The following is a 22,238-nucleotide window of genomic DNA, read 5'->3' on the forward strand; positions in this document are numbered from 1 at the left end:
AAAAATGCAAAAAACAAAAACAGTGCAACACCAGTCAGAACAGATCGATACACACACAAGACAGTGCAGACATACCAGTGCAATAGAAAGTGCAACAATGATGGTGGTTGTGCAAAACAAACAATGACAGTGGGTTGTGCAAAAAGACTGAGAAAAAGATTAATGATAAGCTAGTAGCACTCGATCCAAATGCAAAAATAGTAAATGGCAGGTAGTTATGATGCTGTTTTGATCTGCAGGTTGTAACCACGAAATAATTTTGCATGCGCTAATTTTACATCCACTTTTAAGAGGCCACATGGCGGTGATATTGCTGTCAGTATCTTATATGAAGAATGGACATCAATGGGAACCGGTGTGTGATTTGTCCCACGGGTGCTGCAATCACACAATTCAGAAAAGTAGAAGTTAAAAGAAGGGAGGACAGAATAATAACCCTGCTGTGGTCACTAATGTGGTGGAGGTTTAAAGAAAGAAAAAGAAGAAGCAGCTGTTCCTATGATTCTCGTGGTCCCTGTCTCATTGTGTCCCCGTTGACTTCTTCAGCCACAAAATCATCACACACAAAAATTGTCTCGCCTGAGCAGTCCCGCCTGTGGCCTGCGTGCTGCTGACCCCAATGACATCACTGTTGGTGTGCAAGCACAGAAGGTCTGCATGCTGTCAGCGAGGTTTCTTTAACATCGCTGACCAGCTGACACGAGTCACAGCAGGATCTCGAGTCTGTCAACAGCAGATTCTTACAGTATCAAAAACCTGCATGCACATTGTGGACACCCTTTTCTCCCTCATGTTTACAGTGCATGCAGAAACACAAAGTCAGTGATGATGGTATTTATGATGATGGGAATTTTTACACAAGTAAGTGAGTTTATATTGGTAAACTCCCATGAGATTTACAAATTACACATGGCTGTCTGTAATCCAGACTGTATATATAATGTACTGCTTTTTACAGTTTAAGTACTTCCCAAGCGTGTCTGAGGAGATTACTGCTGACTTGACAAAACCTAAAACCCCAATCAGAGATGATTGGTATCACAATGGTCTTGTGAATATGGTGTATTTTGGCTTTATGTAATTAAACACTGTAAATCTTCTCTATCTGTGTACTATGTATACAAAAGCCCAATAGGGGACCACAGTTGGAAAAAAGCAATACTTGTAAACTCTGTGCAGTACATCAGTTCCATGCTCTGTTTTGGACCAGTGTTAAACTACATTGTCCCTATTAAATTAAAGCTTAAAAAAAAGCTTTTAGTCTTTCCATCACCATGCAATAATAGTCGATTCTGTTTTTCTTCCCTCGCCTTCTTAGAAAATCTGATTCCATCTGCTTCATTGGCTTACAAAAACAATAGCAATTTCTCAAACCAAACCCACAGTTTTGGTGTCAGTATCTCCTTAGGTAATCATCAAATCTAATTTAAGCAATCAGAATAACATCAGCCTTGTCACGCATTCACACATTGCTGAAAACTTGCTTTACCTCAAATAACTGACAATAATCTTGACTCGTGATCTGATTTGTTTCCCTCCGAGTGCCGCAGCATGTGTCATTACAACAAGTCCTTTTCTTGTTCTCCCTAATGAGGTGCTATTAGAGGCACCGATGTGTCTCTTCCTGTAAATAATACCTGCTGACAACCACCCAGCTGCTGTCACCTGAATCGTCATGGCATGTGTGTGTATGTGTGTGAGTGCATACAAAGTAGGTGGACAGCAATCGTGGGAAGCACAGTCATGTCAAAGCTTTGTGTTCACGTGTTATTGTTATAGCTCGGAGAGAGGCTAGGTGCACATCGACATCTTCTGCACCTGAATGCATCACAAAGCAGCAAACGGTGAAGTTATCTCCTCTCTGCAGATAGATGCATATTCATATCCATTAGAAATGTCACATGGCGAAGAAAAAGTCCCACCTAACTTTTATAGAGCCTAACATTCAGAGATGTAAATGTATGGTAATTAAATTTGCTGTTTCGACTTAATTTAACAGAGAAATAATTGATTCAGACATTAGCTGTCTAAATCTCAATTGATGGAGCGTCTTGCAAGTACTAAAAGCCGCTCATTGATCAAGCTCTAAAGCTCATGTTCATCGATTCAACTCTACTCTGTACCATTTCGCAGAGACTGTGCTCATGTTAATGGAGTCAGTGATGGAAAAATTACAGCTTCAGTAACAGAACAAAAAGGTTAATAATGCAATAAAATTGCAGGGTTATAATTCAGGTGAAAGAAAAGATAAAGCCACTTCAGAAAAAGATCATTTATTTTCAATTCAACGAACAAAAAACCGTGTTTGTTACTAAAATAGCTGTACAAATTAAACTCTAACAACAGGTCACTCTAACTCACTAACACCACAGTAAACCTTCAGTACGATTAAAAAGGATTGTGCTGCTATAGTTCAGAAGTGAAGCACTACTAGAAGAGAACCAAACCTATCAACACCACCTTGAAAAGTACTCTTCAAAACAACTCAACACGACATTCACTAAAGAGTTCACACTATATAAACTGATTCAGTGTCCTCTTTAGTCTGTGGTTTTGCATTTAATCAACATTATTATTTGGTCTTCTGTTCTTCATTACATCCACATCCTCCAGGCCCGTCTGCATGCTTCTACATGTAGTGGAGTGATAAAGCTATGTCGTTTTTCCCAGCATGCCCTGCATCGTCTTCAAGCATTTGGTGCCATCACTGAAACACACTTCCACGACTTCTCCTCAGTTCAACTCGGGTTTATCGTAGGGGTCATTTACTCACTTTTTTAATGAAAATTTTTAACTTGCACACGAAGATGCTGCTGAATCAGCTAATAAAATCTAATGACATCTGGGATGAAAAGAGAAAATACAATAAAACTGAAATCCAGTCCTTGCTTAAAATACACCATAGAAAAAGACAACTTACAATGTTCTCAGCAAAAACATGACCATATACTGTGTGTGCAAGCGGTTCACTACATTTAATTTTCACACCATTCCCGGCTAAGAGCAATGAACACAATGAGAGAAACTGAAGAATTTAGATGAGGTTTTTCAAATCTCACTAACCTTCCACAGAAAGGAGATTGGGGTGGAGTGATGGGTTGACAAAATATTTTACATAGTACAGCAATATATTTCTTGTGTTGTTAAACCAAACCTTGATAAACCTAAACAAGTTGTTTTCAATGAAGGTGAAACTTATAGGAGCAATTTGGGTTTTTTATTTGGCCAGAGAGTGGGTTGGAGGTACTTGGCTCAAAATATAATATTTATGTTATACATTTTTCATATAGTCCATTGGTCTGCGCCAGTTGATACATAAAAATGTTGTTCATACTTAACTGACTTTCAGATAAAAGGAAAAAAATGATATTGGGACAAAAAGTGGAATGCCTTCATAGGAACCGGAGGCGGGAAGTAATGAAGTGTGGTGTATCCATTACTGGTGTTTATCATGCGTGATATAAAAAGATGTGATAGAGATGAAAGACGAAAAACATATATGCAGGGAATATGAGTGGAAAGCAAAGACATGCCTGCGCTAGAGAAAAGTGACATCGTGAGAGAAAATGAAGACATTAGTCCGCTATCGTTGAACCAAAATAGTCAGCAATGTCCTTACATAACCAAAGCCTTTTGGTTTTTACTTACTTGAGCAAAGAAGTTAAATCAGTACCTCAACTTCTACCAATCTGTGGTTTCCACCTTTGTTCAGATAACAGATTTCAGAAAATGAATACAAGCCACACTTTGCTTTGTGTAACAATGAAAGAAGCATGAATAACAGATGTTAAAGAAAAGAGAACACAAACATGTTCATTGTGAACAGATACACTTTTCTTTCCCACCATGAAATATAACATTAAAATAAATGAACTGAGCTCACTGATAAAATAGCAGACATTCATTATCAACATCATTCCTGTTCTTGTCCTGTTCTTTCAATAATCACAAGATTGGTTGATATAAAGTCAGAATTGTAACATTTACATCATTTTCTATGTACAGTTTTTCCACCGATGATATTGACATATGACCATCTTTAGAGTCTGTTTAAAAACACTACCATAGAAGCAAAAACAAAGCAAACAAAATGAAAGAACATGAGTTTCTGTCTGCGTCTTCCTGTCTTGTTGAGCCAGTAGTCAGGCTCAGTTTGTTGTGTAAAGCACTGAGGCTTGACAAGGCATCTCTATCTCTGTCTGTCCCCTCAGCTCCAACACTGCCAGGTCAGAAGCAAGTTGAACCGTCACTTAAATAAAATATTCCTTCTGGTTCTCAGTGGGACCGTTCTGTGAAGTGATCCGACTTCTGAATGGCAACTCTGGATTGTCTTCGGGTTTCACTGTTTTTACTTCCTGGCGCTGACATGTGCATTTCCTCCTGTAGAGGAATCGGGCCATTATGGCTAATGAAGACACGGTTACAAAGATCACCACAGCTATCACACCTGCAAAGCAAATAAATGGACAAAGTTATAACAGTATGGCAGAGGCAATATAAGTATATGTTAAGGACATCAACCATAGACTTCACATAAACAGTGGATGTAACTTCTCAGTCTGAAAAGCTGATACTAAAGTGCCTTAAAGCAGCCAATAGGAACATCCCTTAGCTTAGGCTCCAGTTCTGTAGACATAGAGAATTGTTGGAGACTTCTTCCATGCAAACTGTATACGACAACAGCAGCCTTACTTAAAAAAGCAAATACAGGGTATGCAACTATGAGGTGCAATCAAAAAGTTCTGATTTGACTCACAAAAATAAAAAGTGAACAGTGAACAATTCCATTAACACACCTGAACAGTGTTAATGGAACAGTTTTAAAAATGTAATTTTGAAATTCAAAGCATATTTTTTTGCCTTTGATAAAAATGAAAACTCTTGTTCATAATTTCTTGGTATCATACTAGCATTTTTCCTAAAAGTCAGTGTTCGTAGAGACAATCTGTTTGAGTCTATGTTTCTGCTTTTTCTTCATGTCTAATGAAAAACTTGTGAAATTCTCAAGCCAGCAATTTGTGGATTGGACTGAGTTTTGAACATTTCAGGGAATTTCAATTGGCCTTATTGGGACATTTTTTTTGTCTTTCACAAGACTTCCACAGAAAGCCACAGCACATATCACCCTGTTCTAAGGATGTCATAATTTTCTTTTGTTTGCTTTACATGATTCATCAGAACCACAAGTACGGTGTACACAAGCTGTCAGTAAAGGAAAGAGAGTCGGGAGAAAAAGGAGCAGCAGTCTCTAATGAAACACCCAGCCATATGTGTAACATGGAGGTGAGATATTATTTTATAATACGTTGCTGAAAATATACCTGCAACAGTTTAAAATATGTCAGAACTGTATGTGATCAAAAGAAAAAACGTTTTATGCATCATGAATTGTTAACACCTGTTAATTGTCAAAGCTGAAATTAAAAGTTTCTTCAAGTTTGCATACATCTTAACATTTCTTCTTGTAAAAATAACTGCAACTCTCTTAATCCTTTACATATTGAAATAAAACCAGTTATAGACTCATGGCATGTGCCTACCATCTGGACTACTTTATGCAAATCATAATGCAGGACACACACAACCTCTGGAAACTCCTGAAAAAGGCTGAAACTATTCATTGCTGTTCTACAATGAAAGCAGATTCAGGAAACTAAACTGGTTACAATTGAGTGCTTTTGTCTTATTTTCAATTGGAATAAATTATCACCGGAGAGCCAAACTGGAAACAAAACATTATGAAATAAAACTCCTATCTGAAGGCGAGTGGTCAGTGGCCCAACAGACACAGGAAACAAAATTGCTTTGCTTCATCATTAGTACTGCAGGGTCCACATCTTCTCCAGGCTCCCTGGGCAATTTGAGCTATTAGAAGGTATCTACACTGATGTTAGCAATAACAAAAACTGACAGGAATTGTACTTGGAGTCGAACGTAATTTGTATTCTAATTAGCCATGTTTTCCTTTGTGTATTCAGACACAGTCAAGCTGTTTGAGAGGCAGCTGTGGGCTTTCATTTGCACAACCTGCAGTTCAGTTTTAATCATCATTTCAATGCCAGTTCCTCTGCACTGAGGTGTGTCAAAAGAAAGGTATAAATGAATTCCAATAAAGGAAAAAAGATGTGATAGGAGAACAAGTTTGAAACTGTCTATTAACTGACTTGACATCACATTATCCCCGTGGGCTTTGTACACAGTTTCTGTCTCATGATTGATGATAATGGCAGAGCCACATTGAAACAGGTTGCTGCCACAGTACCTCCGATGAGAGCTGAGTCACTCCTGATGGCATTCACTAAAGGCTGACCTGTTCCCACTGATCCAGACTGGCCTGCAGAACAGAGACATAGAAGAAAAGGTGCAGGGAGAATGAAAATATGAAAGAGAAAAGAGGGAATTTGCAGCACAAGCATCACAGGGGAACTGAAAGAAGATGATGAAATAAAGTACAGAGAATAGATAAGAGAAAAAGAAAAATAAGGAAGCAAAGGATGGCCATTAGTGAGGCAAAAAATAGATATTGCGACATGCTGAAAAGAGAATGCAGAGAGGGGGAAACAGGAATCATCTATGGTGGGACTTCAGAGTGGATTAGATGAGTGACCACAGGGGAAGGATATGACAACGCAAACTCTCACCACTGGTTCAAATTAATTGCCTCATTTTCTAGCCGTTACTGCAGTGCACAACAGCATTAGAGTCATCCACATCATGAAGTTGGAGAGGTATCACCCACACAGAAGTGCCTATGATAGGAATTTCAGTAATATTAATTATTTGAGTCTGATGGGAAACATAATCCCGTGGCTGTGCGGTAAAGGAACATTACAAATATTGGAGGATGTGTTTGCTACTCACTATCTGACCTGTGTGGAGGATGCTGTAGCTTTCACAGATGAGACATGTCCAAGCGTTGTCCCCTAACTACAAATCTGTGTTTTAATATATGCCTTTATTTTCTGTAATACGTTTAGGCTGACTTTTACAAGAATAGCACATGACCTTTATGACTGTTGTTGCTCCGCTGTGCAGAAACCTGAGACATGATAAGTCTGAGTGGTAAGCAGTTTAGCATCTTTCTTTTCTTTTTTTGTAGCAGTGTTTATTTGAAAATCTGCAGGGGGAGACCAGACATTGCATTTATGATGATATTCAAAGCTATTTGGATGATGTTCTAATTATGCAAACCACCAGGATAATGTCATTACATTTAATTCCTTTCCCTGACACATGCATTTGCAATTGTAAAAAGAACATCTGTAGAGGCTGGCATAAAAAAACTGATGTTTGACACTATCCTAGTCGCAGGAATAATGCAGAAAAACCATCATCCAGCAGAAATTGCCCCATGAAACGTCGAGATTGTCTTCACCTAGTCGTTATGCGTGGTTCCAGATCTACATATAACACAACTGAGGAAGCAACAGCTCATTAAATAGGATGTGCAGCTTTAGAAATTCAGATATCATTGGTAGAGACACAATATTATATTTTCAAAACGTATTAATAGTTTTAAACACATATACGGTCTAAAGTGAAAGTAAGTAATACTTTTTCTGCCCATGACACACCAGTCCTTTCTAATTTTCATTCTCATTTGGCAAAACACTTGCTGTCTCGGGTGTCCTTTGGCATTTCTGCTGTGGCAGTAGCAGTGGTGTCATTCTTAACTCGTCCCATATGGATGCTTTTAAAGGATCTCCTGATGCCACATGCACATGCACAAGCTAACTGACACTTTGCAACATGCAGAGTTAGTGCAAAGAGGCCTGAATTAGATGCCTAAACTGAGGTGTCCAAAGAAACAAAAATAAAAAGCACCTGAAAAGAAAAGAAATCAGCCAGTGATTTCAAAGCAAATCACTCTGCGTCACGCAAACAGCACCAGCTCTATTTTTTTATGTAAGCCATTTCAAGCTGAACAAATCAGATAAGGGGAGCAGGAAGTCAGATACAGGAACAGCAGAGAAAATCCAGTCAACTCTCAAAACAGATGACCCCATGCAGACAACATGCTCTGCTTCTGAAATTCTCTCTGCGTGATCTGAAGCCATGCGAGGGACAGAACAAAACTGTGTTGGAGACACAGTTTGACCATCATTGCCACCACTCCAATCTCCTTCAATCTCCAATACCAATAAAGAGAGCAAGGAAATAACCCTCTTACCTGATAGATGGTGTGTGGTTTCTGTTGCATGAGAGAGGTTGGCTGAAGTAAAGCCACAAATGGACTGGATCAGCGGACCAGTTACGGTAACTGGACTAGTTTTTGGGTGGAGCAGAGCAGCTTTCAGAGGGCTGATGGAGTTAAAGAAGACAGCAGATAGACAGCCAGTGAAACCCAGAGAAGCAATCTGAGCCAAGTCCGGATCCAACCCTTCAGAATCTATAGAGAAAAGACAAGCACACAGACTGTGATGTTTTATAAAATGTACAGTAAGGATGGTGATTACTTCACTTTTTTAAAATTGATTTTGCTTTAGCAGTGCTACTGTAACTCTGCTAAAGAACAAAAAGGAAAAATAATACTTTGGGCATAGCAAAAGCAGATAATAAGAAAACAAGCTGAAAGAATATTGCTTCAAAGTGGTAGGTGCAGCGGCTGATTTAGAGTATTGACCAAATAATCAGTGTCTGGTTTTCTCTCTTCCAAATAGTCTGAGGTCTATTAACTCCACTACAATGCACTCATAATTACTAGGAGAAGATGACAATGATGAGGTTACTGATGCAGTTTCGCTATGAGGTAAAAACTGGCATCAATGAACCTTCTATTAAAGATGCTAATGTCGTACATTTAGTTGTTACAAATGATCAAATGTTTTACACAAAGACAAAAAAAAGGACAAATAATGCTGACAAATGGCTGGGAACAAAAACAAGGTTACTGGAGGATCCAACAAAACAAACAAAAAAGTCCCAAAATACTCAAGAAAGCATGAAGACACATATGAAGCTTTTCTGTTCTTTGGCTCATTGTCTCCTCTGTACTTTTTGCCTGTGACGTGACCCTGAAACGAATCTTAGTGCATTTGAGGTCACTGATTTTGTTACTTGTTGAAAGTCAAGCTTTAGCTGCTTGGCTGGAGTCGGGACACACAGCTTTAACCCTTTAAAGCCTGAATGATTAAATAGTTGCCAGAAAATTCAAATGTTTATAAAACAGAAGTTTTATTAAGCCATCTGATGAATTTGCATAAAAATAATTTAACTTGCAATGTATTTTGCTGCATCTGGCTTTTTAAAAAAAATTCCTTTAAAAAATATTAAGCAATTGATTTAGTTTTTTCAGAAGGGGAAAATATACATAGATGATCTAGAAGTCTCAAAAACAGAAAACTGAATGCAACCAAGATTGCAATGGCAGAAACATTCGTCTCAGTCTTTCAGGAACCGGTGGGTGATGTCACAGCAGCTTTCATTTTGTATACTGTCTATGGTTAGCACTTAATGAAGTTGTAAAGTTGTAGTAAAGCTGGTGTTATGTTAACAGCAGGGAATAGTTGTTTCTGGCCTGGAAGGAGTTTTGTTCTTGTCATTTTGTGCAGTAAAACTGAAAGCAAACCTTGTGTCGTATACACCCTATAGTCTAGACAACACCGCCTCCAGTGAGGGAACCAGTGAGGAAAGGTTTGAAAGCCTTATTGTCTGATATAGCAGAAAAAATAATATTCTGTCTGAGTGCTCTTCAGCCTGAAAGGCCTTGCTGTCTCACTTACCGTGCACACTGCCAAGAACCAGCGACCTTATGCCATTGAATTCTACACCAGATGTCAGGTTGAAGTCCTCTTTGGGATTCTGGTCAATCTGACAGAAAATAAAAGGTTTCCCTTCAAAACGGGCTTTCAAATAAACGCCAACACTTGAATAGTTAGTAAGTACTTTGGTAAATACTGATTTTCAGAGAGGTTTTATTTCATAAACCTCCTGTCTGTTGCTTTTTCCGCTGACAGAGGCTGACTTATTGTTTATTATTGACTAAGAAGACGGGTTGAGTGCTTTTTGTTTGCACGTGTGTGTTACCTGCATAGAGACAACGTCTGCCAGTCGACTGATGGTAATAACATGCAGCTGTCGGTCGGCGAGGTTCTTCACTTTGCTCCTCAGTATCTCTGCATCTTTGCTGCTGTCCAGTCTGTACCTCACCTCTAGCTTATCTGTGGTTAGCAACAGCACAGTAAACTGCTATATTTCTGTGTGGCACAAAAGACAGGACTGAATAACATTGAATACATGTTTAAATGGGAAGTTTCAAAAGCTCCTGTAGTTGAAGAAAATATTGTCTAAAATCACCTTACATAAGAGATATTCTTCTCCGATTATATTCAAAAAAGAAAGCTTTCATTGCCGCCATGCATCCTTCCTCTTTGCCATCTCTGTCCATTGTGTGGATTCATTGTCCCTGCCTTTCTTTTAATAAGCTGGCGTTAGATATTAAAATACCAAATTAAGTATTGGAATTCCTTCATACCAACTGATTTTTGTGTGGCTGGTGTGGATCTCATGCATATTCTAGACTATGTGATGCTCATTTTCAAGAGCATGCTGAACTTTATAAGGTGAAGAAGAAATAAAAAAATAATTCTTAACCTCCTAGGACCTGGCGTCAACATATGTAGACATCACATTTTGGGTTGTCTAGACCCAAAAAAACAAATTTTGCCCCACAGGGGCCTGATATCCACTTACGAGGACATTATACTGCCACTGTTCTTTTGAAATTTAAAATGAATGTCCTCATATGTGGATCATTTTTGTCAGAAACAAAAATCAGGTAAAAAATAAAAATCAGGCAATTCTTTGTTTTCACATTCATCAGGTCCCAATCAGCCCAAATAGCAAAGAGAAATTAAAAATGCATGCCATGAAAGAGTTCCAGTCTTAGGAGGTTAATATGAAACAAAAACAGCCAAGATTTACATTTTCTGTTTTCAAACTCACACACCACTGTCAATATGCACAGTTTACCTTTTCAACTTTACTGTGAATGTTATCAGTAACTTCATTTATATAATAGTGTGCTTTCATTGTAGGATTGTTTATATGATCCTCTGTTGCTTTTTTGCTTTGAAAGTTATTCGAGCCATCTTTCTGGAAACTCACATTTCCTTTCCTCCACTTATGTGTTAATGAAAATTGCACTTCTTCCCTAGAAAAGTCTCAATTGCAGTGTCTAATAACTTGAGGTGTAAATGGCAAATTTAGATGCAAATTATGAAGTGGAGGAGTGTCTACATCCAGTAAATAGTTTTTGTCATGTCTCAGAACTGTTTATGTTGTTTCTGCCTGATCTCATCCACTCATCAACCTGTTGCATATATAATGCGGTCGTGTCACTTACTCTCCCCTTGATTTTGCTATCAGTGTGGTATCAAGCAATGGTTACATCCTTTTTGCACATACTCGTTCTTACTCTGTAATGTTGCTGTCAATTTATTGATATTTATTTATAATCACATCTGTCAACCCTGAATATTTATTACTTGGTGACTTGTATTTGTTGTATATATTGTGCTATTCCTCATATATTAACATATTATATTGATAAATAGTCTAATTTGTTATTGTTAATGCTACTGTTCTTTAGCAACTGTAACCCACAAAATTTCTCTAGGGATTAATAAAGTATTCTGATTCTGATTCTGATAACATTTGAGTGATTTTTTGCTCTTCTGCAAAGGTTTTTCCACTTCCCTCCTTGTCCACTCTCTGTTGCCATTTTCATCACATTTACTTGATGTGCTTCCTCTTTTGACATTTTGACAGCTCTCTATATTGGTGTTATTCACTCCATTAAACCTTTTTAAATGCTCCAGAGGTCCTTGTTCTGGATCCTCCAGCCTGTGCTTAAAATAAGGGGGGCTTTAGAAGTTCTGCTGCTGAAGTTCAAACCTAGCATGAGTATAAAGGTGTCACGAAGAATTGAGAGATTTTTATAGACAAAACATATTCCTAACCAGTACTATAAAAACTGTAACTAAGCAGCCGGTGAGTGCACAATTCCTAATTTCAAACCTTCATGACTTAATTCCAAACATAAACCTTTTACGTTTGTAGCATTTTAAAAGCCATCTTCCTATTTATATTAAAAATAGACCCAATCAAATTTTCTCCATAAACATGCCTCATTATATAATCATGAATATATTGAAGATTATATTAATTCAAAAGATCTAGCTCTTCAAGGGTATTAGCAACTGAACAATGATCCAAAAAATATCCCGAAATAATTCAGTATTTGGAAAAGCCAGGCTCTCTACAGCATGAAGTACTTTGATTTTCCTCACACCTTTTTTAAATGAATAATGACTGATCTCCATTGGTTGTAGGAAGATGTGTTGCTGATCAGGCTTTTCTCAAAAGCAAATGTTCCGTCATCCACTGCGAATTTAAACACATTATTTTTAGTTTACTCCTATTCATATCAGCATATCTTTAATAATAATTTGCTTATGAGAACAATGACAGGAGAGACAAAGTGAGAGCAGCAGAAAAAAAATGGGGGTGAGAAAGAAACCTGTTCCAACTTTCAAATCATGCATTATTCATATTTTCAGCTCTGCTAATAATTTTTTTTAAACAATTTAATACTTTTAACACCCGTTTGGCTTCTGAACCGTGCTTATTAAAGGTGAAGAAACAGCAGTGAGCCAAAGGCAGTTATAAAGTGTGTTCACACTGTAATGACCACGATTAACAAGTCAGGGGAGGTGATTGCTGAGCTGACAGACTGAAATTACTCCACAGAGAGAGTTTGTCAGCAAGCTTTAAGCTAGTAGGTGGTAAAAAGTTAGCAAATACTGAAGATGAAAGGTTCAGCCATCACTAACAACACCAGGTGCCAGAAGTATAAAACTCTAGAGATTCACAACTAAAACTGTGTGGAAAAAAAGAGAAATTTGCATGCACATTGTTTTTGTTCAGTCTATTAGAAATATATTATCTGTATGTGCCCGAGGCTAATTTCCGCTCTTATCATCATCCACGAATGGATGTAGAGACTCCCTAAAAAAAGCCTATAAAATGCTGTCTAAAACACATTTTCCTGTAGAAATAACAGTTCAAGTGTGGGAAAAGGCATTTCCATGCTTTTACTAGATGGGTCTAAACTAGAATAAGTCTGTTTACAGACAGTCAAATCACTCTTTCACTTTTACCGCTTTCAGGTAGCTAAAATATCCCACGAATGAATCCCAAATTTCAGTGCACCTGTTACCTCTTATGTACTTATTAACCACATGTGCTCAGCGGTGGAGTTATTAGATAAACAAGATGAAATAAGAGGTATTAATTCTGTCATTTCAGCAGTCTGATATTAAATGGTTGAAAGTGAAGGTGGAGCCTCACTGATTTAACAACTGGTTTCACGAATTATAAGCGTAAAAGTGGAAACACGGCTTATAAAAGGAATTTCAGTCAGCTACCGAAGACAAGCCCCTTCCTTCTAACCTTTTTAAAACAAGAAAAAAGTATAATTATGGTAAATTATGTAATGATACTACCACATTCAAGCTGTATTCAGTATAATTTTCACTATTGTAGCTCCCTGAATGCAATGCTTTAAGCTCTAAATTCTTCAGCATCAGGATTTTCAAAACCTGTGTTCACTCACAGCTGTTAGCCTACAAGACAACATTAGCTTCATAACAAAACACTGAATATTAGTAAGATAAATTTCACGAGCTGACTTTTCCACTAAAATTCAAATACAGTGCAAACCATGTTTACGGTCCCAGAATCATCTCAATGTGTGTGGTGTGGGCTAAAACTGCCAAAAGGATGAAGCTGATGACATTTTCTGTCAAAGAACAGATCCAGGAATAGTTTAATCAATCTGGTGTACGACTTCACACTCGCCTCTCTTTACGACAGCAGAGAACAAGACCTGAAAATATTGATTGGTGTCAATTGTAATGGTGCATAGACTGGTGTTCATGCAGTACTTTTTAGCCTTACTGACCATTTAAAGCACTTTCACACTAAAATGCCATTTTACAGACCTTTGTATCTTACTTTTTTCTAGAACATTTCAACATGCAGTCAAGAGGAGACAGGGACCAACTTTGCCTTCTGAGCCCAAGTGCCCCACCAAAACATGGTGGTAGATTGGTTAATCATTGGCTTGATCATCTTTTTTATTGACGATCACAAAAGTACTGAATTTCAGCAGACGTATCCTTTATTTAGACATGCGATGAAATATAATCTTCCTGTTTAAAACTACAGCAAAAATAAAAATGTTACACAGGTGCAGTAACAGCACAGCAGCAGCAGCGACACATCAACCAAGCTGCTCGCAGTCTTGGCACAGAGTCTTTTCACCAGAAAAGGCTTGTCCAAGAGTTTTAATGGGGTGCTTCAGTTTATTGTCATGTTGACTACCTGATCACCATGGAAACTGTGTGACCTCCTGGTCATCAGCTTCCTCCTGGGTTATTAAAGCAGCCGATTCGCAGTCTATTTACAGCTAATTTAGGTGGTATCCCACTTTCAATAGGTCTGTCAGCCTTCTTTGTCCTTTCCGACACAGATGGGCCCCTCTTGTCTCTTTCTTTGGCTGAACTCACAGTGAGTTGATTAAACACAGAAGTGAACAGGAATAGAGAAGAGGGGAACTTGATGATAGGAAAAAGAAGGTGAGTGAGGGCAGGAAGACTCGTTGTATTAAAAAAAAGAAGGATGACAAACGGAGACGAGCTGAAATTATGGATGAGGCCTTCATAGCCTGAATTCTTGATTTTGATGTCATTCACTATTACATGCCTATTACAGAAACACCAATAAATAGCTTTAGGAATCCATTTAAATCTGTTATTTTGATAAGACTGAAAAAACGTTTCATTTTTTGTAACACTCCTCACTTTTTTTTTTTAGTTACACCTGTTCAACTGCTCACTAAGGCAAATACGCAATCAGCCAATCAAATGGTAGCAACATGGAGGCCCATTGACCATGACCATGTCTACATTTTGATGAAACTGAGCATTAAAACAGGGAAGGAAAGAGATTTCATTGACTTTGAATGAGACTGTCCGGGCTGGTTCTGAAGCTTACTGGTTTAGAAGCAGGTGATTTACTGGGATTTTCCCCATACAATCATCTCTAGGATTTACAGAGACGGTCTAAAAAAAGAGTAAATACTGAACACATCTGGTTGATGTCAGAGGAGAATAGACAGACTGATCGAGCTGATAGTAAGGCAACAGTAACGCAAATAACAACTCAAACCCTGAATCATATGGGCTACAGCAGCAGACGACCATACTGGGTGCCACTCCTGCGAGCTAAAAACAGGAAACTGATGCTACAATTTTTGCCTTATGCTACAACACCACTGTTACAACTTATAAATATAAGCAACAAAAGGTCATGGTTATTTTATAAAGGCCAAGTCAAAGTATTTGATGCAAGAACACTTTCCTTATTAAAAATACAGAGAGGATCTCAGTGCTCACCTGGCTTGCTGAGCAGCACAGCAAAGTACTCTCTGTGGTAGGAGCTGACGTACAGGAGCAGAGCAGGACTCTGGCTGGTCCTGAAGCTCAGGGACACATTTTCTGCTTTTAGGGTTATGTCAGAGTAGATGGAGGAGGGGAAGGAGCTGCTGCTGCTGCTGCTCCTGTTCAGCTCGTTCACCATCTGCTCCTTGAAGGCATAGGTGACTGATGTTTCTGACTTGAAGCTGGCTGAAACCTCTGTAGGGAGTAAGTCGATAAATTGAATTACAAACATAGAAGTTACAGCAGTTATGCAGTAGTTGTGGCGGGCATTATATTTTAATATGTAGATGATTAATTTACAAGCTGTGAAAGATTTTACTTGAGCTTTTAGATTTTAGCTAGGAGTTCTTCTTCCTCACATCAAGCATTTCTTTACCATTTCATACACATTATACCTGATAAATAAGCCCCGGAAACATTTTATCCCAGTCGTGTCATTTCACTGAACCACATCATTCTGCAGATACTGTATAGTATGATTTACATGGCTATAAATAATATGTCTTTATACTGACAACTAATCTCACAAGAGACAATATCAATGATTCATATATTTAAATGTGCTGTGCCTCTGTTTCATTGACAACACCTAATTAGTGAGCTGGTGAAAAGGCAGCCACAGGAAACCAGCTGACAGGTGAAAAAAAAAAACAACAAATCTGGCTCTCTAATTATAACAGAGTCGGATGTCAGAGTTATGATTTCCACTGTAGATAAAAATGCAGAGTTATAACAAGCAACACAGCTGGGATTGTTAATAACTGAATATAGATAAGCTGTGTTACTATGCCGATGTAATGACTCAATATTTCTCTGATAACTTAAATAAAAAGAAGTATGGGTGCGCACTAGTGTTATGACAGAATCCCTCCATCAGGATGCCCAGCAGGGGCTTCTTTACTGACAGTTTTCGGAAAATGAAACATTTGTCAGAAAAGTTCAGTTGAAAATCTTCACAAAGCTTCTGGTTTCCATTTTAAAATCCTCCTCTTCTTTTGGCTTCTTTAAGAAGTCAACATAACTGATCTTCCTCTCTCACCACATCAATACGTCTCCTCTTTGGCTCTTATCTTTTCCTCCTGCCTGGGCTGGCTTTACTCCTGCCATTAAGGTTGCAAGCTTTTGCACTCTCAGTGCCGGGACCAAGCCAAAAATGAATGCGAAGCATTTTGGCTTAGATTTGACGGCAGATGCCACATCAAATACACCTGCATGCAGCAGTGTTGGTCAGCAGCGGTACTGATCCTTTTTCATCATAGTTTAAAAAGGATTTGAGTAGATTTTAAAACTTAGTTTTGCCTTTCAGAATGAAGACACAAGTGATAGTACACTATGTCTCAGTCACACTAAACCGAAAATAGGACAGCAACCTGCTAAAGACAGGAAAAACTGGTAGCTTTAAGGTGATAGAAAAGGTAGCTGGTAAGCTTGTATCTTTTATGTTCTAACAGTGTTGTTCATTCATTTGTTTTATTTATTTATATTTTCTCTTGATTTTAGGCACTTTTTGACCTTGTTTGTGTTTTATAAATACGTTTTAATTTTTTTTTTTTTTTTTTAGTATTTATTTATTTATTGTCATTGTCAAGAACAATGAAATTGCGTTTGGGGCTTCCATACAACCCAAAAAAAAAGAAGAAAATAATAAATACCCCTTAAAACCCAAGTGTACATATTTAACCCAGTGTGACTCCAATGCAATAAGACAATCCTTAGCAATAATGTTCGTAGAAATTCAGACAAAGACCTGAGAAACATGACAAAGTACAACAATGCAACCCATTCAATATTATTGTACTGTGAGATATGATATCAGATATGATAGTTATCTATTTAAGAAAGAGGGGGGGGGGGCAGGAGGGGGAAGAGAATAAAGATATGATGCACCAATGCAGACCAGTTCATTGCTATTAAGAAGTTGGATATGGTTATTGTCCGTGAGAGGGGGGCAGAGAGTTCAGGAGCCTCACAGCCTGTGGATACAGGCTGTTGGCCAGTCTGGATGTTCTGGCCTGTATAGACCTGTACCTTCTCCCTGAGGGCAGCAGATGGAAAAGGTGGCGCGCAGGGTGATGTTGGTCCCGCAGGATACTGTGCACCCTCCTCAGACAGCGAGTGGGGAAGATATTACTGATCTCTGGCAGACTTGTTCCAATAATTCTGCCAGCTTCTTTCACCACCCGCTGGAGTGCTTGCTGATCGGCCTTGGTGCAGCTGGGGAACCACACTAGAAATCCATACGTCAGAACGCTGCTGATGGCACAGTTGTAGAAGTTCAACATCAGAGATCTGGGAATGTGTGCGCTCCGCAGTCTCCTCAGGTAGTAGAGGCGCTATTGGGCCTTCCGTGCAACTGAGGTGATATGGTTGCCCCAGGACAGGTCCTCGGTCACAGTTACCCCCAAGAATTTAAAACTGCTCACCCTCTCCACCGCCTCACTGCCAATGAAGAGAGGCAGATGGTTGTTATGACCCCTCTTCCGGAAATCTACAATGATCTCCTTGGTCTTTTTGGTGTTTAAGACCAAGTTATTGTCGTGGCACCATGACTCTAGTTGTTGCACCTCTGTCCTATAGTTTGTCTCATCATTGTTGGATATAAGTCCGAGCACTGTGGTGTCATCTGCAAACTTAACAATGTGGCGATCGCATCCTCGGTTGACCGGTTCTCCCTGTATGCAAACTGGTGCGGGTCCAGAGATGGTGGAAAAGCAGCTCTGATGTGTTTAATGACCAGTCTCTCCAGGCATTTGGCGGGAATGGGGGTGAGTGCCACAGGTCTGAAATCGTTCAGACATGTGACATTTGACTGTTTAGGGATGGGAACGATGGTTGCTGCTTTGAAACAGGATGGTACCAGTGAACAGGACAGCGAGGTGTTATATATAGAGGTGAAGACGTCCGCCAGGTCCGCAGCACAGTCTTTTAGCACCCGGCCCAGCACTCCATCCGGCCCGGCCGCCTTCCTGGTGTTAATGCTCCGGAACACACGCCTCAGCTCATGAGTGCTCAGGACCGGAGCAGGGTCGGTTGAGGGGAGAGGGGACAGGACAGGGTCGGTGTTCTCCCTATCAAAACGGGCATAAAAGAGATTTAGATCCTCAGCCAGAGTAGAACTGTCGGCTGAGGGTGATGGTGTTCTTCTTTTGTAGTCCGTGATAGCCCTGATGCCCTCCCAGACCTGCCTTGGGTTTGTGTTGTTCTCAAACCTGGCCTCGATACGCCTCCTGTGCTGCTGCTTGGCAGTCTTGATGCCTCTTCTCAGGTTGGCCCTGGCAGCACTGTATGCCTCCTGGTCCCCGGATTTGAAAGCGTTGTTCCTTGTCCGAATAAGTTGTTGAACTCCGTGTGTCATCCAGGGTGGATTATTAGGGAACACACAGAATCATTTCCAAGTTGTTACATTGTCCACACAGAAACAGATGTAGTCCAAGACAGTGGAGGTGTAACTGTCCAATGCGACACGATTGTCAGTGTCCTGCACCTTGAATACATCCCAGTCTGTGCAGTTGAGTTTGTACACATTCACCAACTGATTACAAGTAGTTTCAAATAGTTAATCTGAAGTTGGGCATGTGACACTGCCTCTGGGTTACCACTTTTGATTGCCTTTTGATTGGGAAGCAACTTGTCTCCTATTGCTGTCCAGCTTTGACTGATTGCAATCACTCTCAAACGGATTGCTAAAGGTTAGCAAATAATTCCTGTCTAATTCATAAATATAAACAGAAAGGCCAACATGTCACAATCAATTACAGTAGTGTCGATAAGTGCAACTTGTCTATGATGCATCTCTTAATCTTTATCTTTAAAACTACTATTTCAAAGGCAAAAACAGCACACGTCTGATGCACATCATAGCAATACTTTTGGTTGTACTTTGGTCTCCAACACTGGTCGTCGTACATCTACATGTACAAACCAAACCTCTCAGCTAATCCTTGTGTATATACAGTAGAGTATGCAGAGTGTGCCCCAGCACAGCTGGGTGTGACCTCACTTATATATGACATTACTGTATATGTGTTTTATTTATAGGCCATCCAAGTGCTGCACTGTAGCGCATATGAAGGTGGCTGTGTTGGAGGTCAGCAACTACAGTTGCTCAAGAGATGCTGACTGGGTTTTTAAAAATTTCAAAAGATACACTCATTCTTCAGGTTCCTGTGTTAATTTGGATTATGTGACTTTTGATAGAGGAAGAACAAGAACTGCACTACTGCTAAAGTGACCCAAGGCTACATATTATTAAACCCCAAATTTAAGCTTTTAAGTGATTTTTAATGTAATTTTCAATTTGACATTGTGCATCTTTGAGCTTGAAGACCAAGTCTCTGTACCTTTGTTGCAAAAAGGTCCAGTGTAAGCGGATGAGCTGCAGTCGCAGGAGAAGCTGGTGGGTCTCTCCACACAGCGACCCTGATTTTGGCACAGCGAGCCGTAGCTGCTACAATGGCCTGGGCATCCTGCCTGAACCCCAGGGGTGATCTTTGCTCTCTCCTCCAGGTCCAGAGTGACGCCATTCAACTGCAGAGAGCGGATGCAACCTCGAAAGCCCTTCTGCCTTGAAGCTGTGCCTCCTGAACACACAGGAGACACAGAAAAAAAAGCATACACTGTAATGAATTTTCTCTGTTGTCTATTTTATTCTACTTATGTTTTTGTGCAAACCACCAATGTGAAATAATATAATCCCAGTGATGTTTAAACATTTAACAGTTGCCTTGAGAACAAGTTAAAAATTGCAGGTTTGTCCAAGACCCAAAATATATTTAAACACAGTGGCATAAATCACAAATCCTCGCATTTGAGAAACAGTTGCCATAAAACTAATCTAGCAAATATGGTTCTTGCACATGCAGAAAGGCTCTCTTCTTGAAAGCTGATGTATCTATTGCTAATTTAAAAAAGAAAACACCTTTTCTAACTGTGGCAGTCTGTGGGAACATTTTTAGCCACCTGGTCTTAGGTTGTCTAGGATTTACCTGATGAATAGGTGAAAAAGAGATGCAACATTTTGATAATTGGAACTAACAAAGTTATGAATGTAACTGAATGTAACTCTATTTTAACCAGTTTATTTTTATATATTTATCATTCACAGTGAAATAAAAGTGCTGCAGGACAATGCAACTTAGGAGACATATTTGCAGTGCTTTATCTTTTTAGATGTAATTTATCTTAATCTAAAACACTACCTATATGATTTTTATGCATTCATACTGTACAGACACGCATGAATGACAAACAATCTGTGTTATCAACCTCCAAGAAAAAAAGGCCTGTCATCGGTTTCATACTGAATTTTTAAAATGAAGCACAATGAAACCCAAACTGGCAGGTGAAAAATTCCAGAAATTGACATTTCACTGGCTGTGGCTCTGCTCACCCAGCACCAAGCTGATTGTTGTTATCTAGAAAGTTAGCGACCTGCCAATCGCTCTGACAGTCTGCTTGTCCTGTCTGGTTGGCTGACAGTGACAGGAAAATATTTTTTTTTTCCTTCCAGGTCAGAATTTAAACTCAAAAAGTTATTGTTTTCTGAGTTTTCGCATCACAACCTCCAGCTGTCCTCAGAGTTCACGCTCTGCAACATTATAATTGTCTCAGACTGCCAAACTGGCAATCTCAAGACTGTTATGATGAGATAAACAGTTTCCCATGGCTGCAGAGTTGATGAGGTTCGTATCAGGGCCAAGAGTTTCATCAGGACCTGTCAGGAAATGACTACCTTAACTAATGGACTGAGTTCAAACACTCTACCAAGGTTACTGCAAGGACACTGACCACAAAACTGTGACTTTTTTCTACACATCCCCAGGGAATTTCTATCACTTTGTGGGGATTTTCTATTAAGTCTATTAAGCTTATATCGAAGTAAGGTTTAGAAACAAGAACTGCTTTACTGTGGACTTGTTTAAACCTGTCAGCATCAATGCGGATCAATAAGCAGACAATGCAATATGTTCTTTGTGCACTATGAGGGAAGTGTGGAGTCGTGGAAGATTATATATTCTGTGACGAGAATGCAAATCCACCAACCTCCCAGGGGGTCAATGAAAATGTACCCTATGAGCACAGAGCGGTTTTGTGTGTAAAAATAAGGGACACAATGAAACAAAGACCGAGCAGAAAACAGACTATTTGAAAAAGTTTAAGAAATAAAAGTAGAAATCTGACAGCTCCAACAACAAGCATGGACTGAAATGAAAGAAATCCTAATCTCTAATAATAATTACATGAGTAAAAACCAAATGTCGCATTGTTTTTGTTGGGACCTCAAAAAAAGCAGCTTTGAATTGATTGCACACCTATAAATAACTGGCTGTTCAGCTGCAGGTGGATGTGCCCATCAGCCGGCGCCTCCTGCGTGACAGCAGGAAGCTCGTCGAGGCGAAGCGATGCCTCTTTAACGTTTCGCTCGGCTTGAATACGATGCCACCTGTTGTCATTCAGAGGTGATCCAGCTTTCACCGAAACCTCCAATGGACCATTACCCACGTCAAAGGAGAAGAGGACCTCATTGGAGGCTGCATCAGAGAGGAAAGAAAAATAAGACTTATTTTAGAACATGTAAGAAGCACCTTCTGTGTCTCCTGTACCTTCCTGCAGCTTGTTTGGTACTTGTTGCCCTGCACACAAGGCAGCTCACACACAAAGATGTGCTCATTATTTGCATGATTTAACTGAGTGAGCTTTTGTTTGTCTAACCTCTAACTAATTAATGGTGGGTAA

At 39.3% G+C, this 22,238-nt stretch overlaps 1 protein-coding gene across 4 annotated transcripts in view; it reads right to left on the minus strand.

Annotated features, from left to right (window-relative positions):
* Positions 1–3,584: 3,584 nt before the first annotated feature.
* Positions 3,585–22,238, minus strand: part of LOC113034749 (contactin-associated protein-like 4) — a 95,061-nt gene continuing 76,407 nt past the window's right edge. For 2 of the 4 annotated variants that reach the window (XM_026189729.1, XM_026189728.1), the window contains exons 18-25: positions 21,815–22,033; positions 19,844–20,083; positions 15,459–15,698; positions 10,027–10,160; positions 9,723–9,810; positions 8,171–8,389; positions 6,263–6,334; positions 3,585–4,447 (exon numbers count right to left, since the gene is read on the minus strand). In XM_026189729.1, coding sequence (XP_026045514.1) covers positions 4,251–4,447; positions 6,263–6,334; positions 8,171–8,389; positions 9,723–9,810; positions 10,027–10,160; positions 15,459–15,698; positions 19,844–20,083; positions 21,815–22,033 — 1,409 coding nt within the window. In that variant the 3' untranslated portion in view covers positions 3,585–4,250. The other 2 variants (XM_026189730.1, XM_026189731.1) reach the window with 2 other exon arrangements.

The sequence above is a fragment of the Astatotilapia calliptera genome, chromosome 13 (assembly GCF_900246225.1).
Source record: "Astatotilapia calliptera chromosome 13, fAstCal1.2, whole genome shotgun sequence".
NCBI lineage: Eukaryota > Metazoa > Chordata > Actinopteri > Cichliformes > Cichlidae > Astatotilapia > Astatotilapia calliptera.